The following is a 16943-nucleotide window of genomic DNA, read 5'->3' on the forward strand; positions in this document are numbered from 1 at the left end:
TTGAACATGTCTTCATTTTTTATTAAACAAATTAAAGCTTACAAATAGCTGAAAATCAACTGATTTCTTTCTTATTTTCTTTACATGACCTGCAAATTGACAAATGTTTGATGTACAAACCTGGTAAGAAAACCCTTCTGAATAGGAAAACATTTTGGTGTACCATTTTCAATAATTGAATGCAGTCCTACCCCATTTGCAGTTTACATTTCAAACACAATCACAAAAGTCTCCCAGTGCTTCTCCGTGATTAAAAGCTTTCGGAATTGGAAGAAAAGAGAAGACAATATTCTGCTGACAAATCAAATTCAAACAGGAAGTGGCCATTTAGGAAGTAGCTAAGTGCCATGCACAGTCTTCTCAGCTAAGTGAACATGGATCTATCACAAAAATGATTTTAACGCTAGGATATCACATCAGATACAGCAACATTTTCAATAAAGGACACCAGAAAATGAAAAAGTCAAGCAAAGCAAGAATGATGATCGGACAGACGGTGTAACCAGCCAACCAGCTGCCAATCTTTTCAATTGTGTAAAAATGTAGTGTCATCTGCCTTTGTTCCCCATGCTCCTCTTGGTATTATGGAGGCTGAGCAACTGCAAACCAATAGCCATCACTAAAAATACCACAGTTCATTCACAGCTTCAGAAATGTATTTCAGGGTTTGGACAATTTTACAGCATTTGGAAAAGAATAATGTAACCGTAATGGATCATTTTGTATGTGCCAACATTCCAAAGCGCTAAAGACCTGTTTTCACGTCGGTTTAAAATGAAATGTGAATCCTTCGGGATGCCGTTGACGTCTGCAGAATGGATGTCTTCCTGCCAGGCATGGTGGACGACACACACACGGTCCCTGGGCTAGAACCTCTTCAGTCCGAGTCAGAGTCTGAGTCATTGTACTCTATAACACAGAAGAAGAAAAAAAACTTTTACACTGAGGGTATAAGCAACGCATGTCTTTGTCTGTCTGTGCCTATCCCTTTCAAAGAGGGAAGTGAAGGCCTGTGGTCTCTGCCCTCCTTATGCAATGATCAGGAATTAAAGTTCGAGATGAATATAAAGTCTATATAATTGTGGAAGCCAATTGTGATAGGTAAAAACACATACAACATAGATGATTCAAGAGTTCATATAAATGTTATTAACATAGTAACAACTAGGTTGTGATCAGATACAGTTTCATGGCAAATGAGAAATCATAATTCAGATGTTACCATGTTTTGTTTATCGAATAGATTAGCTACTCGGCATGGTCAGAACGAAGCACAATCTGCAAAGATTATCACAGACGATGTGCTGACTCCCCAAACACACTCCATGAGTATTCACTCCCACTGACCTATGGGACCCTTGGCTGAGTGAACTTGAGCCATGTCGTCCACAATGTGGCTTATGATTTCTATCAGCAAACTGCAAGTTTATTTGTTTTCCTAAACTGCCCAAACAAATTTCATTAGAACTGACAGAAACAAAAACCCTGAATGGAGGGTCAGCACTAAGTTCTCATTTCTATATTTCCTGTAGCCATTTTGTGGGAAGAACAGGGAAGGACTGAATGTTTCTGAGGAGTATACAGTATGCAGCATTGGAGACATGTAGATTTACATCAGACTATATACTAGACATTATTTGAAAGAACGCTTTACCTGAGGTTCTTGGTGGCTCGTCACCTGAGTCCCCTCCTTGTTTGAGGAAATTAGCCAGGTCATTAAAGATTAAGTAAAAATCTAGAGCAAAAACAATGGTGGCAATGAACCCAAACACCTGGAGGGAGTGGAAGAAAAGAAAACCTTTGATATTAACATGAAACAGCTAGTAAATCCAGAAGGGGGTGAATTGTCTGACAGAAGCTAGCTGTAACATGATATCCAGACACAATGAAGTAATGCAGCAGAGTAACCAGACACAACTTCTGAGTTCAACCTTAACTTCAGAGTTCAATGTGTATGCTGTACATCAGGGGTGTCAAAGTCATTCCATGGGAAGCCTAGTGTCTACAGGTTTTTGTTTTTTGGCCTTTCAATTAAGACCTCGACAACCAGGTGTGGGGAGTTCCTTACTAATTAGTGACCTAAATTCAACAATCAAGGACAAGGGAGGAGCGAAAACCCACAAACACTCAGCCCTCGGTGGAATGAGTTTGACGCCTGTGCTGTAAATGCTGAGGAGATACAACTCCGATCGTGGCATAGGCTTGATGAGAGATGTGTGGATAGTGTCAAAGAGCTTTTCTTACCCCTGCTGCTTTAGAGGCCCCGTCTGTGAACTTGGAAACTGATATTATGGAGATGATAAAAAAGATAATGGACGCACTGACACAGCGCAGAAAATCCTAAAAGAGAGATAATACAAATGAAAATGTAGTTTTCACATTTGTTTTAAAATTGGCTATCATCCCTACTGTACCCAAGTGGACTATACATATATTGAGTATACAAAACATTATGAACACCTGCTCTTTCCATGACACAGACTGACCAGGTGAAAGCTATGAGCCCTTATTGATGTCACTCATTAAATCCACCTCAATCCCTTCAATCAGTCCACTCTGGCTCCCGAGTGGCGCAGCGGTCTAAGGCACTGCATCTCAGTGTAAGAGGGGTCACTACAGTCCCTGGTTTGAATCCAGGCTGTATCACATCCAGCCGTGATTGGGAGTCCCATAAGGCGGCACACAATTCGTCCAGGTTTGGTCGGGGTAGATGTCATTGTAAATAAGAATTTGTTCTTAGCTGACTTGCCAAGTTAAATTAAGGTTAAAAAAAATGTAAATGAAGGGGAGGAGACAGATATAAAAAATAAAAAATTAAGCCTTGAAACAATTGAGACATGGATTGCGTATCTGTGTCATTCAGAGGGTGAATGGGTAAGACAAGATGTAAGTGCCTTTGAATTGTGGTAGGTGGTAGAAATGTTTTTTTCACGCTCAACAGTTTCCTGCTTGTGTCAAGAATGGTCCACCACCCAAAGGACATCCAGCCAACATGGTCACAACCGTGGGAAGCGTCAGAGTCAACATGGGACAGCAACCACTGTGGAATGGTTTCGACACCTTGTAGAGTCCATGCCCCAACGAATTGAGGCTGTTCTGAGGGAAAAGTGGGTGCAAATCAATATTAGTAAGGTGTTCTTAATGTCTTGTACACTCAGTGTATACTCACCATGAGGGGGAAGTGGAATCCCTTAAATCGCTCATTGAATTTGGTGGAATAGGCAAAAAGGAGGAAGAGGGCAGCCAGGAACTCAATGAGGGGTGCTGTGACAAAGGCTGCTGCCGTGGACGCCACAAAACAGATGAACGTGATGAGGGACAGAGCCTGACAGAGAAGACAGAGGGAGGGAGAGATAGAGACAGTGACTAATAGAGTGCAAGGCGTACTAAAAGTTACTTTGGTCCAAAATCTCCCTTTCAAGAAATGTTGCAGTGACCCGAAGCATTTACATTTCCTGTCTCAAGCTGTAAGGAGATGCAGCTGTTGAATGACAAATAACATACACAGACACTCACAGACACACTATAAGCCTATACTGTACGTGAGTTCAAAAGTTGTTGCTTGTTTATACACAAATGTATTAACGCGACTGTTCACTTTAGCTAATCATGAAACATGTTTGTCTGGTTGATCACAAATCCTGAAAGATGCAACTGTCTTTGTGATTTCAAAGACGCCCATAAGTCTTTAATATCAGCATCCAGTCTCTCCACGAATCACAAGTTTATGTTTTCTTTGTAAACGCATTTCTGGTGATAGTGCTTGTTTTCCTACATCCCCTTGTCCTGAGTTTCCTCCGGGCCAACATCATTGGACGAGACAAGCACAGGCACTGTTATCTCCACAGAGCCATCTTGTATTTGTTACACTGGGCCATCAAAACCATAGACAAGGCTCACCTTGGGGTGGGAACTCCCCGAAATGCAACACAGACTGCTACTGCTGCTTTCATAATAGATACAACCCTGAGCACACTGTTCATCTATCTTACACTTAGAATGGGTTTCATCGTTGAATAACGTTGAATATCTTCGTAACGCACAGCAGAACTGCTTATCAGACATTTTGTCTGACCTCGACATGGCTAATGTTTCTCATCTCAGACACCCACCGCTATGTTTCTGCATAGTAAAGCAACAAGGTAAATTCTCTAGGAATCTTGGAATCTAAAACTGGCTTCTGAGAATTCTGGCACAACACATTTCTTGTCAATTGGATGCTACGAGCGACCAACTAAACGACTTAAGCAGCATTATTGTCATTCCAGCGAATAACGATCATGAAAAACTCTATGCATATATGTTTTCCAGCTGTCTTGAGCCACTACTAAAAACCAGGATATTTCATTGTGAGTTTTTTAAAGTCATAGTAGCACCCTTGTGGTTTCTAGCAATAACAAGGGAGAGGATCATATTCTAAGTGTGTGTAAAGAGGCTCCATTGTTCTTGGAGACTGATTTCGTTACCTTATAGGGCCAGTCAGCCAGAGCCCTCTAATAAAGCCCTCTATCCTATACAGTATATATTTTGGGCTACATGCCCTCCAGCAGAGTCAGTTAATTAGAGACTGAGAGGGTTGAACATTGTTTCATGCAGCACATCCAGGAAATGAATCTCACATGACATACATGGGAGAGTCCATGATAATAACATATGTGTTCAATCGGTTAAAATCCTTGGTGATGACCCCTTTCACAGTGAAGATGTCTAAGCAGAAACACTCGTTTCACTTCCTGATATCTGCGGTTTGAAATAATCAATACTCATTGAAGAATTAATGGAGTTCATTTGTTTGCAACGATTTGTAATTTTTTAGCAAACTATCTCTTTTAAAATATATTTTTTACCATTACCATTTTGGTTTAATTGCATGTGCAAACGTGTCCCCACAACAGGCTACTGCACTCATGTCAAAACCTATTAGTAGTTATCCAGTAATACAAAGCAGAACCCCCGACAGTAGACTGACCACATGAAGTATAGAACACATTACAGCTGTATGTAAGGTCTATTGCTTGCTTGTGTAAACATGAATAGGCCTACACTAGGCTACATGAATATGAATGATAGTTTACAGGCTACATGTCTCCAAAATGATCCATATGCATTATGTCTTTCGTTTAACTGGTATAAATCAAAAATTCTCACCTGAATGAAAAGGTAGTCAGTCGTAAACTTAAAACCTTCTTCCAAAGTAAAAAAAAAATATTTGGCGAACTAATTCATAAATACTTTTTTTTTTGCGCCTTTGCCGAAAACAAAACGCTCCCTTGCCTAAATGAGAACCGTGTGATGGACACATTGACCTCAATAGAAATGGGCAGAATTCAATGGATGTGCTTTCCATATAGTTTAACCTAAACAGCTGTTTGAAGATTTGGTTAGGATCGGATAAAATAATCCCAACAAAAACCTACTTTTGAGCGTTCAAAAGCGTTACACTGAATAGCACAAACCCGTTAAATCGAGTGCACCCCGCCCCCGCCAACTAAACTTCTACGCATCTGTTTGTCTTGGCAGCGTTGAAGAAAAGTATTCGGAAGAAACAATGGAAATAAAGACACTAATATATTATTTGAAATGCTACGTTACCACTTCTGCAATAAGAAGTTGTCCTTTCCGTGAAGATGCGAATTCTTTTGCGATTGGGAGAATCGTTTGAAGGACACTTTGGCGCGGTCCAGTCGTACCGGGAGCTTCGATGTCCCCCATTTCAAAGATAACGTTTGACTTGAGTAATGGTTACAGATCCAGCGGCGGCTGGAAGAGTTGAGAGTGGAAAATGCAAAGCCCCGAAAAAAGAGTGTTGCTTGTTGAAGTGGAAACGGAAATAATGACAGTGCGAAAACGTAGTTCACAAAGGCGCAACATCTGCATTCCAGAAGAGATGTTAGTTGACTGGGCTAAGTGCATGCGTCAAAATTAAAATACTGTAATGTATTTGTTAAAATTGTTGTGATGTATCCCTCGAGTTTTATAAATAATCTGTTTTAACTTTATAGGGCTATGGTCCAACTTTATGGGAACGTCACAAACAACTCAAAATGCAGTAGAAACATTACTTAAGAATAAAGTAGAAATAGACTCGGCCTACATGTAATCTGACATTGTTTAAAAAATGATACAGGCCTAGGTTTCAAAGGTGTATTTATTTTTTATACATGATAATTGTGTTATTGCATTGATTAGGCTATACAAACAAATGGGCAATCTACAGTTGATACATCAATTTTTGGATTTAGAAATTAATGATATATGTACTCATATAAATGCCTCATGAACTTAGTTCTACTGCCATACCCCATCAGAACACAAAATATAAGCTTGTTTTACTCCAATAATTGTAAACAAATAAAGTGTAAACAAACACTATATAGCCTCGAAACATGGTTAAAACTACAATGTTGATATCATTGATGGTCAGTCCTTGCACACATAGCTCTGTCTATGAATTTGAGAGTGGTTACATTTATCCAGCCCCATATCCTTCAGGTTTTTACCAAAATGGGCCAGGGCCAAGCTTTGTTATTGTTTCAACTGCTGATTGCCCCTTTAAACCTACACATACACTACCTTTCAGAAGTTTGGGGTCACATCCTTGTTTTTGAAAGAAAAGCACATGTTTTGTTCATTAAAATAACAAAATTGATCAGAAATACAGTGTAGACATTGTTAATGTTGTAAATGACTATTGTAGCTGGAAACGTCTGATTTTTAATGGAATATCTACATAGACGTACAGGGGCCCATTATCAGCAACCATCACTCCTGTGTTCCAATGGCATGTTGTGTTAGTTTATAATTTTAAAAGGCTAATTGATCATTAGAAAACACTTTTGCAATTATGTTAGCACAGCTGAAAACTGTTGTCCTGATTAAAGAAGCAATAAAACTGGCCTTCTTTAGACTAGTTGAGTATCTGGAGCATCAGCATTTGTGGGTTCGATTACAGGCTCAAAATGTCCAGAAACAAATAACTTTCTTCTGAAACTCGTCAGTCTATTCTTGTTCTGAGAAATGAAGCCTATTCCATGCGAGAAATTGCCAAGAAACTGAAGATGCGTACTACTCCCTTCACAGAACAGCGCAAACTGGCACTAACCAGAGTAGAAAGAGGAGTGGGAGGCCCCGGTGCACAAAACAATTAAGATGGGCGAAAGAACACAGACACTGGACAGAGGAACTCTGAGAGTGAGCATCTGAAGAGACAATTGTGGTGTCTTCACTTCACAGTGCCAGTTGCTGCTGTTCTTGGTTGATTGAATGTGACCCTCTTGAAAAGCATGCAACCATCCACACACCACAGGCCTGTTGCTATGAAACCCACTATCTGGATAGGGAAAGTATACAAGACTCAGTGTTAATATCAGATATAGGCTACAAGATATAATTATAGCTGACATTTTTTTGTAATAGTTCATTCATTAGTTGTACTGGGTGCCAAATGTGGGATTACAGTATATATTCACATTAGTGGAAATGTTCATAAGGGTTGTATTTCTTCCGGGCAGTTCATTATTGACAGGATGGTGTGTAAGATGAGGCTTCACCCAGAAACCCAGTTGTATAAGGCCCCCAAATAGAAGGTCAACAAGGAATACATTTGTTTTTATCTCACCCCTCCACCCAGGGTCCCTGTCACTGTGTAAGTGGACACTGCTATCAGACTCAGGATAAGAATGAAGACTGCTGCAAACAGTGAGTTGAACAAATCCTGAAGAAGAAAAGACAATGGAAGTTACTCAGGAAGCTTGACTGCCTGACATTTTCACAGCAGTTAATCAATGTGAAAGACCTACAGTAAACACTGTACTGTAATTGAATAGGTTCCTTACAACGAGAGGCCAGAAGAACAGAGTCAGCTTCTTGTTCAACTTCAGTGTGTACAGCAGAAGCAGGGAGAATGTGATCACAAACTCCATGCATGTAGCTGCAATGTATTTGGGCCTGGATGCTACAGCAAAACACACAAATGCTACAAACATAGTCCCCTGAAACAGAGAGCATTGGCAATTAGGAAATTATAGGAAATGCTAATTGATTGTTTCCATTCAAAGATATTTAAGGATAGTCTAATCCTACAAATTGAAATGGTTGTTTCACACCAAAAGCTGTGAAAATTAGGGTCGTTTTTATTGATTAAAATGTAATGTCCACTAGAGGGCATGCAGTATCTTGTTTACCGTCATCATCAACTGCAGGGTTTAACGTTTGTACTGTTCACAGGAACTACAACTCTGACATTCACTTCTAGTTCTGCTTTGTCATAGACAACATATTTAGGAAATAATGTAAATCAACATAATCTCTCTGTAAGAGTAAGCTATTGTAATATCCTGTAACAATACTGTGTAATATATTCTTGCTGTTTTTATCAAATTTACACCAGATATATGGCTTTATCTGTGGTGATAAGTCTTTCCAAAACTCAATGGTTTAACAAAGTATGAAAACATTTCTCACCATCTCTGCTAATTTAAGGACACCCCTCAAGGATCTGAGAAAAGCAGTATCAACCTCCATGGGTAATGAAGGGATGTTACTGGTTGTTTTGGAACAGTCGCCTGTCATGTTACGTTTCAAAAGAACTAGCTCAGAGTCTGTGTTTTCTGAAGAAGCAATTTCCTTTCAGTTGCAGGAAATTACAGTCCGTTGCAATCACTTCTAAACATACTAGGCCGTATCATACTGCTTGCATGCCACTAAACAAACTAACCATGATCTGAAAATGTCAATCAATCTGTATAGAATATTACAATCAGAAAATATTTGATTGACTTTCTCATGTAGGCCTACAGACATAGAGACGTAAAAACATTATGAGCAGCCCTATATATTTTAATGATCCTCAACATTGCTGTACTGGCATAAATCACGGTAGCAGTGTTACCTATACACGAGTCCCTTTGCCCTCAATGGTGATGGCAGTTGGTGGAGGGAATGCAGGTCTCAGAACAAATAAAGCGATTCAACCAATAGAAAAAAACTACATCTCCATATCATGAACCAGGAAGAGGTTATTTGACACACGGAACTGGAGTGCCAGTTCACGGTCGAGCGCTGTGTGTGTGATTCAGATAATTATGCGAGATTTCCTTTACATCTATTTGTATTAAGAATTTGTGGAGATCTGCTACACGACTATATTCCCACACTGCTGTGAGGTCAGCGCGATTAGTGGCTATTTCCTGCAAAATATTTGGTGATGCGCGCGGTGAGCTCTGCCAGACGAGAGGCCAGAGCAACAACACACAGCTCGTCTCAAGTAGGTGCCCTTGCACAAGGTTTATTTATTCGCTGGTCTGAAACATTGTTTCGGTACAGAGCGATACAATGAAACACCCTGTAGACTAATGTTACAATGTCATGTTACAAATGATGTGTTACAATGTTGCGTCAGAACAACAGAACATATTAACAACATAGCTCATACTGTTACAATTTGAATTGCCAAGTTTACAATACAATGTGACAGAAAATGTTTAGAAACAATACAGTTGTACTTTGAGCTCACTTTAGCTACCACCAATACATTCTGTATATAATTTAAATTTGATGCAAATGTAAAATGAATGCTAACTACCGGTAGATATGGCCATTCCTGTCAGACTCATCCATGAGCACTGCTATTATCTACCACTACTCTCAGTGAGGCTACTTGCTCATCAATTTGCTCTAACCAAACCAGGGCAGAAAGCTATCGCCCTGCATACATCACCCATATTAACACCCTTCTCTGTTTGGCTTGACCATAGGTACTGACTTAAGCTGAAACCAAGAAGTCAGGTTATCTTACAATGCAGTCTTACTCCTCCCAAGGAAAGCTGGTGCGGAATGGGGAGAAGAATAAGTTAGTGGTATGTACTGGTACACTGTCATTTTAAATCCTTCAAAATCTTTGAAATTGATACTAAGACATTTGAAGCCTATATACCTGAGGGAGAAGTCGACACAATGTATCTTGTTATTTTTCTTTAGATCTGTATAGAGGGGAATATTGCTAGTGGGAAGACAACATGCCTGGAGTATTTCAGCAAAACCAGTAACATTGAGGTAAAAAAAAAAAAAACATTTTGTTCAACATTTTGCATTCCTTAATTTTCCTTTTGTCCCTTGTGCTGCACTGTGTGTAAAACAAAAGGTCAAATGAAATCACAATTTTAGTTTTGAATTCTCAGGTGCTGACTGAGCCAGTTTCCAAATGGAGGAATGTTCGAGGGCACAACCCCCTGGTACGTGACCATTCTATAGAAGATGGTTCATTTTGATAATGACATATTGTATGCTGATGTTAGATCTACTCCCATCCTGCAGGGGTTAATGTACCAGGACCCTACTCGATGGGGCATCACTCTACAGACCTATATTCAGCTAACCATGCTGGACCAACACCTCTCAACAATAGTAGGCACTCTAAAACATTGCACAGAACAGGTTGCACTGATATCCTAGTTTCACTACTGTTGCATGTTTTTTATCAATAGTACAGATTTCTCTTTCGCCAAGTACAACGACTTTGATTTTACATTGCATAATTAACATGGCTTGTTTTGTGTTTGTTGATTCCAGTCAGCCCCAATGAGAATGATGGAAAGGTCCATCTACAGTGCCAAGTACATCTTTGTGGAAAATCTTTACAGAAGGTAATGCACATGGTATATTTCACACCAGCTTATAGCTGGTTCTCATTTGTGCCCAATCTAGTTCATTCATGCCAGCAGCATACCACCCTGCATACCACTGCTGGCTTGTTTCTGAAGCTAAGCAAGGTTATTCCTGGATGGGAGACCAGATGCTGCTGGAAGTGGTGTTGGAGGACCAGTAGGAGGCACTCTTTCCTCTGGCCTAAAAAAATATCCCAATGCCCTGTGTAGGGTGCCGTCTTTCGAATGGGACATTAAACGGGTGTCCTGACTCTCTGAGGTCATTAAAGATCCCATGGCACTTATCGTAAGAGTAGGGGTTAACCCCGGTGTCCTAGCTAAATTCCCAATCTGGCCCTCAAACCATCATGGTCACCTAATAATCCGCAGTTTACAATTGGCTCATTCATCCCCCTCCTCTCCCCTGTAACTATTCCCCAGGTCGTTGCTGCAAATGAGAACGTGTTCTCAGTCAACTTACCTGGTAAAATAACGGATAAATTAAAATAAAATAAAATCAATTTGATGTACTTCACAATATTTTGCTCTCTGCAGTGGGAAGATGCCCGAGGTGGATTTTGCTGTTCTTAGTGAGTGGTTTGAGTGGATCACTCAAAACATTGCCATTCCTGTGGATCTTATCGGTAAGCTGTGCAGAAACACAAGCTTTCTACTTTATTCTGATGATGTTGGGTCCTTGGTAGAATCTTGTTCATTTAGTTCCTCCTCTGTTTCAGTTTATCTCCAGTCGTCTCCACAGACCTGCCATGAGAGGCTAAAAGAGAGATGCAGGGAGGAGGAGAAGATCATTCCTTTGGTGAGGGTAGAAGAATTACAAACTCTCAGTGCTGTTCTGGGTCTTGGTCTAAATTCAGAGGGGTTTTAAGACTCGTCTCTTGCCCTACTCTCTCATCCTACTATCTTTCTCGCTTTTTTTATTTTAAAGGAATATTTAGAGGCAATCCATCAGCTGTATGAAGACTGGCTGATAAAGAAAACATCCTTCAATGTTCCTGCTCCAGTCCTTGTGAGTGATCAATCTTTTTCAGGCATGCGTTTTGGAGGACAATGGTCAATTAATGAGGAACATTGTTTATACGTTCTAGTGTCTCCTGTGATAAGCGCCAGAGTATTGGTCATCTATGTCAAGGAGTCCTTGTTTTTCCATTGTTGGGAAATAGTCCATTGTTCAATAGAAAGGCAGGCATGCAGGTACAGTGCCTTGCGAAAGTATTCGGCCCCCTTGAACTTTGCGACCTTTTGCCACATTTCAGGCTTCAAACATAAAGATATAAAACTGTATTTTTTGTGAAGAATCAACAACAAGTGGGACACAATCATGAAGTGGAACGACATTTATTGGATATTTCCAACTTTTTTAACAAATCAAAAACTGAAAAATTGGGCGTGCAAAATTATTCCGCCCCCTTAAGTTAATACTTTGTAGCGCCACCTTTTGCTGCGATTACAGCTGTAAGTCGCTTGGGGTATGTCTCTATCAGTTTTGCACATCGAGAGACTGACATTTTTTCCCATTCCTCCTTGCAAAACAGCTCGAGCTCAGTGAGGTTGGATGGAGAGCATTTGTGAACAGCAGTTTTCAGTTCTTTCCACAGATTCTCGATTGGATTCAGTTCTGGACTTTGACTTGGCCATTCTAACACCTGGATATGTTTATTTTTGAACCATTCCATTGTAGATTTTGCTTTATGTTTTGGATCATTGTCATGTTGGAAGACAAATCTCCGTCCCAGTCTCAGGTCTTTTGCAGACTCCATCAGGTTTTCTTCCAGAATGGTCCTGTATTTGGCTCCATCCATCTTCCCATCAATTTTAACCATCTTCCCTGTCCCTGCTGAAGAAAAGCAGGCCCAAACCATGATGCTGCCACCACCATGTTTGACAGTGGGGATGGTGTGTTCAGCTGTGTTGCTTTTACGCCAAACATAACGTTTTGCATTGTTGCCAAAAAGTTCAATTTTGGTTTCATCTGACCAGAGCACCTTCTTCCACATGTTTGGTGTGTCTCCCAGGTGTCTTGTGGCAAACTTTAAACAACACTTTTTATGGATATCTTTAAGAAATGGCTTTCTTCTTGCCACTCTTCCATAAAGGCCAGATTTGTGCAATATATGACTGATTGTTGTCCTATGGACAGAGTCTCCCACCTCAGCTGTAGATCTCTGCAGTTCATCCAGAGTGATCATGGGCCTCTTGGCTGCATCTCTGATCAGTCTTCTCCTTGTATGAGCTGAAAGTTTAGAGGGACGGCCAGGTCTTGGTAGATTTGCAGTGGTCTGATACTCCTTCCATTTCAATATTATCGCTTGCACAGTGCTCCTTGGGATGTTTAAAGCTTGGGAAATCTTTTTGTATCCAAATCCGTCTTTAAACTTCTTCACAACAGTATCTCGGACCTGCCTGGTGTGTTCCTTGTTCTTCATGATGCTCTCTGCGCTTTTAACGGACCTCTGAGACTATCACAGTGCAGGTGCATTTATACGGTGACTTGATTACACACAGGTGGATTGTATTTATCATCATTAGTCATTTAGGTCAACATTGGATCATTCAGAGATCCTCACTGAACTTCTGGAGAGAGTTTGCTGCACTGAAAGTAAAGGGGATGAATAATTTTGCACGCCCAATATTTCAGTTTTTGATTTGTTAAAAAAGTTTGAAATATCCAATAAATGTCGTTCCACTTCATGATTGTGTCCCACTTGTTGTTGTTTCTTCACAAAAAAATACAGTTTTATATATTTATGTTTGAAGCCTGAAATGTGGCAAAAGGTCGCAAAGTTCAAGGGGGCCGAATACTTTCGCAAGGCACTATAAGTGATTGTTAAACACAGCTCTGTTTTTGAATCACGTTACTATAATCTGTAAAGGCAGTTTCACAGCATTTAATGATATATACACTGAGGATACAAAACCGGATGAAAGTTATGATCTCTTATTGATATCACTTGGTAAATCCACTTCAATCAGTGTATATGAAGGGGAGGAGATAGGTTAACGAAGGAGTTTTAAGCCTTGAGAATTGAGAGATGGATTGTGTATGTGTGCCATTTAGAGGGTGAATGGGCAGGACAAAACATTGAAGTGCCTTTGAACGGGCTATGGGAGTAGGTGCAAGGTGCACCGGTTTGTGTCAAGAACTGCAACGATGCCGTTTTTTTCACGCTCAACAGTTTCCCGTGTGTATCAAGAATGGTCCACTACCCAAAGGACATCCAGCCAACTTGACACTATTGTGGGAAGCATTGGAGTCACATGGGCAGGCATCCATGTGTAATGCCTTCGACACTTTGAAGACTCCATGCTCCGACGAATTGAGTCGGTTCTGAGGGCAATGGGGGAGGGGTGCAACTCAATATTAGGAAAGTGTTCATAATGTTTGGTATACTCAGTGTATTTGTATTTCTATATTTTCAGGTAATTTCGGCAGACGATGACCTGCAGAAGATGATCCTCCAGTATGAGGAGAACAGAGAGAAGATTTTATCAGGGAGCAATGTGTGACTGAAGTACAGTGCCTTTGAAAATTATTCAGACCCCTAGACTTTTTCGACATTTTGTTAGGTTACAGCCTTATTCTAAAATTGATTAAATTGATGAGGGAAAAACAACAATCGACTCGCAATACCCCATAATGACAAAGCAAAAACAGGTTTTTAGTAATGTTTGCTAATTCAACTTTGTTGAAGCACCGTTGGCAGAGATTACAGCCTTGAGTCTTCTTGGGTATGACGCTACAAGCTTGCCACACCTGTATTTGGGGAGTTCCTCCCATTCTTCTCTGCAGATCCTCTCAAGCTCTGTCATGTTGGATGGGGAGTGTTGCTGCACAGCTGTTGTCAGGTCTCCAGATATGTTTGATCGGGTTCAAATCCGGGCTCTGGCTGGGCCACTAAAGGACATTCAGAGACTTGTTCCCGAAGCCACTCCTGCGTTGTCTTGGCTGTGTGCTTAGGGCCGTTGTCCTGTTGGAAGGTGAACCTTCACTCCGGTCTGAGTTCCTGAGCGCTCTGAAGCAGGTTTTCATCAAGGATCTCTCTGTACTTTGCTCCATTCATCTTTCCCTCGTTCCTGACTAGTCTCCCAATCCCTGATGCTAAAGAAACATCCCCACAGCATAATACTGCCACCACCATGCTTCACCGTAGGGATGGTGCCAGGTTTCCTCCTGACGTGACGCTTGGCATTCAGGCCAAAGAGTTCAATATTGGTTTCATCAGACCAGAGAATCTTGTTTATCATGGTCTGAGAGTCTTTAGGTGCTTTTTGGCAAACTCCAAGTGGGCTGTCATGTGCTTTTTACTGAGGAGTGGGTTCCGTCTTGTCACTCTACCATAAAGGCCTGATTGGTGGAGCGCTGCAGAGATGGCAGAACCTTCCAGAAGGACAACCATCTCCACAGAAGGACTCTAGAGCTCTGTCAGAGCAACGATCGGGTTCTTGGTCACCACCAAGACCCTTCTCCCCCGATTGCTTAGTTTGGTCGGACGGCCAGCTCTAGAAAGAGTCTTTGTGGTTCCAAACTTCTTCCAATTAAGAATGATGTAGGCCACTGTGTTCTTGGGGACCTTCAATGCTGCATGAATGTTTTGGTACCCTTCCCCAGTTCTGTGCCTCGACACAATCCTGTCTCGGAGCTCTACGGACAATTCCAACTGTCAACTGTGGGACCTTACAGTGCCTTGCAAAAGTATTCAACCCCCCCTGGTGTTTTTACAATTTTGTTGCATTACAACATGTAATTTAAATTCATTTTTATTTGGATTTCATGTAAAATAGTCCAAATTGGTGAAGTGAAATGAAAAAAATAACTTGTTTAAAAAAATTATTCACCTTTTTGCTATGAAGCCCCTAAATAAGATCTGATGCAATCAATTACCTTCAGAAGTCACATAATTAGTTAGATTGCACAGGTGGACTGTATTTAAGTGTCACATGGTCTCTATATATATATATATACAGTGCCTTGCGAAAGTATTCGGCCCCCTTGAACTTTGCGACCTTTTGCCACATTTCAGGCTTCAAACAAAGATATAAAACTGTATTTTTTTGTGAAGAATCAACAACAAGTGGGACACAATCATGAAGTGGAACTACATTTATTGGATATTTCAAACTTGTTTAACAAATCAAAAACTGAAATATTGGGCGTGCAAAATTATTCAGCCCCCTTAAGTTAATACTTTGTAGCGCCACCTTTTGCTGCGATTACAGCTGTAAGTCGCTTGGGGTATGTCTCTATCAGTTTTGCACATCGAGAGACTGACATTTTTTCCCATTCCTCCTTGCAAAACAGCTCGAGCTCAATGAGGTTGGATGGAGAGCATTTGTGAACAGCAGTTTTCAGTTCTTTCCACAGATTCTCGATTGGATTCAGGTCTGGACTTTGACTTGGCCATTCTAACACCTGGATATGTTTATTTTTGAACCATTCCATTGTAGATTTTGCTTTATGTTTTGGATCATTGTCTTGTTGGAAGACAAATCTCCGTCCCAGTCTCAGGTCTTTTGCAGACTCCATCAGGTTTTCTTCCAGAATGGTCCTGTATTTGGCTCCATCCATCTTCCCATCAATTTTAACCATCTTCCCTGTCCCTGCTGAAGAAAAGCAGGCCCAAACCATGATGCTGCCACCACCATGTTTGACAGTGGGGATGGTGTGTTCAGGGTGATGAGCTGTGTTGCTTTTACGCCAAACATAACATTTTGCATTGTTGCCAAAAAGTTCAATTTTGGTTTCATCTGACCAGAGCACCTTCTTCCACATGTTTGGTGTGTCTCCCAGGTGGCTTGTGGCGAACTTTAAATTACACTTTTTATGGATATCTTTAAGAAATGGCTTTCTTCTTGCCACTCTTCCATAAAAGCCGGATTTGTGCAATATACGACTGATTGTTGTCCTATGGACAGAGTCTCCCACCTCAGCTGTAGATCTCTGCAGTTCATCCAGAGTGATCATGGGCCTCTTGGCTGCATCTCTGATCAGTCTTCTCCTTGTATGAGCTGAAAGTTTAGAGGGATGGCCAGGTCTTGGTAGATTTGCAGTGGTCTGATACTCCTTCCATTTCAATATTATCGCTTGCACAGTGCTCCTTGGGATGTTTAAAGCTTGGGAAATCTTTTTGTATCCAAATCCGGCTTTAAGCTTCTTCACAACAGTATATCGGACCTGCCTGGTGTGTTCCTTGTTCTTCATGATGCTCTCTGCGCTTTTAACGGACCTCTGAGACTATCACAGTGCAGGTGCATTTATACGGAGACTTGATTACACACAGGTGG

The 16943-nt window shown here is 40.8% G+C and overlaps 3 protein-coding genes across 4 annotated transcripts; 1 reads left to right on the forward strand and 2 right to left on the reverse strand.

Moving 5' to 3' along the window:
- LOC139384984 (CKLF-like MARVEL transmembrane domain-containing protein 3) lies at positions 1-5960 on the reverse strand. Its single transcript, XM_071129946.1, has 5 exons — positions 5593-5960; positions 3170-3325; positions 2245-2340; positions 1655-1772; positions 1-909 (listed from the first exon to the last, which is right to left on the reverse strand). Exons 1-5 carry the CDS (start codon positions 5710-5712, stop codon positions 878-880), a joined length of 522 nt encoding a protein of 173 aa, XP_070986047.1. The 5' UTR covers positions 5713-5960; the 3' UTR covers positions 1-877.
- A 172-nt stretch (positions 5961-6132) lies between these two features.
- Positions 6133-8960, reverse strand: LOC139384463 (chemokine-like factor). 2 transcript variants are annotated; one of them, XM_071129238.1, is made up of 5 exons: positions 8891-8960; positions 8464-8609; positions 7836-7991; positions 7619-7714; positions 6133-7330 (listed from the first exon to the last, which is right to left on the reverse strand). In XM_071129238.1, the coding sequence occupies exons 2-5, from the start codon at positions 8569-8571 to the stop codon at positions 7223-7225; spliced, it is 468 nt and encodes a 155-aa protein (XP_070985339.1). In that variant the 5' UTR covers positions 8572-8609; positions 8891-8960; the 3' UTR covers positions 6133-7222. The 2 variants fall into 2 exon arrangements, with proteins under 2 accessions (XP_070985339.1, XP_070985338.1); XM_071129237.1 differs by lacking the exon at positions 8891-8960 and having other exon boundaries at positions 8464-8816.
- Positions 8961-9039: 79 nt separating this feature from the next.
- On the forward strand, positions 9040-15457 carry LOC139384464 (thymidine kinase 2, mitochondrial-like). The gene is made up of 10 exons (XM_071129239.1): positions 9040-9265; positions 9756-9857; positions 9979-10053; positions 10179-10232; positions 10315-10404; positions 10570-10643; positions 11199-11287; positions 11381-11460; positions 11590-11670; positions 14082-15457. Exons 2-10 carry the CDS (start codon positions 9798-9800, stop codon positions 14166-14168), a joined length of 690 nt encoding a protein of 229 aa, XP_070985340.1. The 5' UTR covers positions 9040-9265; positions 9756-9797; the 3' UTR covers positions 14169-15457.
- The last annotated feature ends 1486 nt before the right edge of the window (positions 15458-16943 follow it).

The sequence above is a fragment of the Oncorhynchus clarkii genome, chromosome 26 (genome assembly GCF_045791955.1).
Source record: "Oncorhynchus clarkii lewisi isolate Uvic-CL-2024 chromosome 26, UVic_Ocla_1.0, whole genome shotgun sequence".
NCBI classification, from domain to species: domain Eukaryota; kingdom Metazoa; phylum Chordata; class Actinopteri; order Salmoniformes; family Salmonidae; genus Oncorhynchus; species Oncorhynchus clarkii.

Bases quoted from the DNA above. Each gene is read 5' to 3' on its own strand.
- LOC139384463 (XM_071129238.1), bottom strand. From the start codon at position 8,571: ATGACAGGCGACTGTTCCAAAACAACCAGTAACATCCCTTCATTACCC. The intron at 7,715-7,835 runs GTAAGGAACCTA...TTTCTTCTTCAG, and splicing joins TGTTCTTCTGGCCTCTCGTT to GATTTGTTCAACTCACTGTT. The intron at 7,331-7,618 runs GTGAGATAAAAA...TTCCCTATCCAG, and splicing joins CAGGGACCCTGGGTGGAGGG to ATAGTGGGTTTCATAGCAAC.
- LOC139384984 (XM_071129946.1), bottom strand. From the start codon at position 5,712: ATGGGGGACATCGAAGCTCCCGGTACGACTGGACCGCGCCAAAGTGTC. The intron at 3,326-5,592 runs GTAACGTAGCAT...CTTCTCTGTCAG, and splicing joins AACTTCTTATTGCAGAAGTG to GCTCTGTCCCTCATCACGTT. The intron at 2,341-3,169 runs GTGAGTATACAC...TCTCTCTTTTAG, and splicing joins GATTCCACTTCCCCCTCATG to GATTTTCTGCGCTGTGTCAG.
- LOC139384464 (XM_071129239.1), top strand. From the start codon at position 9,798: ATGCAGTCTTACTCCTCCCAAGGAAAGCTGGTGCGGAATGGGGAGAAG. The intron at 10,233-10,314 runs GTACGTGACCAT...CCCATCCTGCAG, and splicing joins TTCGAGGGCACAACCCCCTG to GGGTTAATGTACCAGGACCC. The intron at 10,644-11,198 runs GTAATGCACATG...TGCTCTCTGCAG, and splicing joins GTGGAAAATCTTTACAGAAG to TGGGAAGATGCCCGAGGTGG.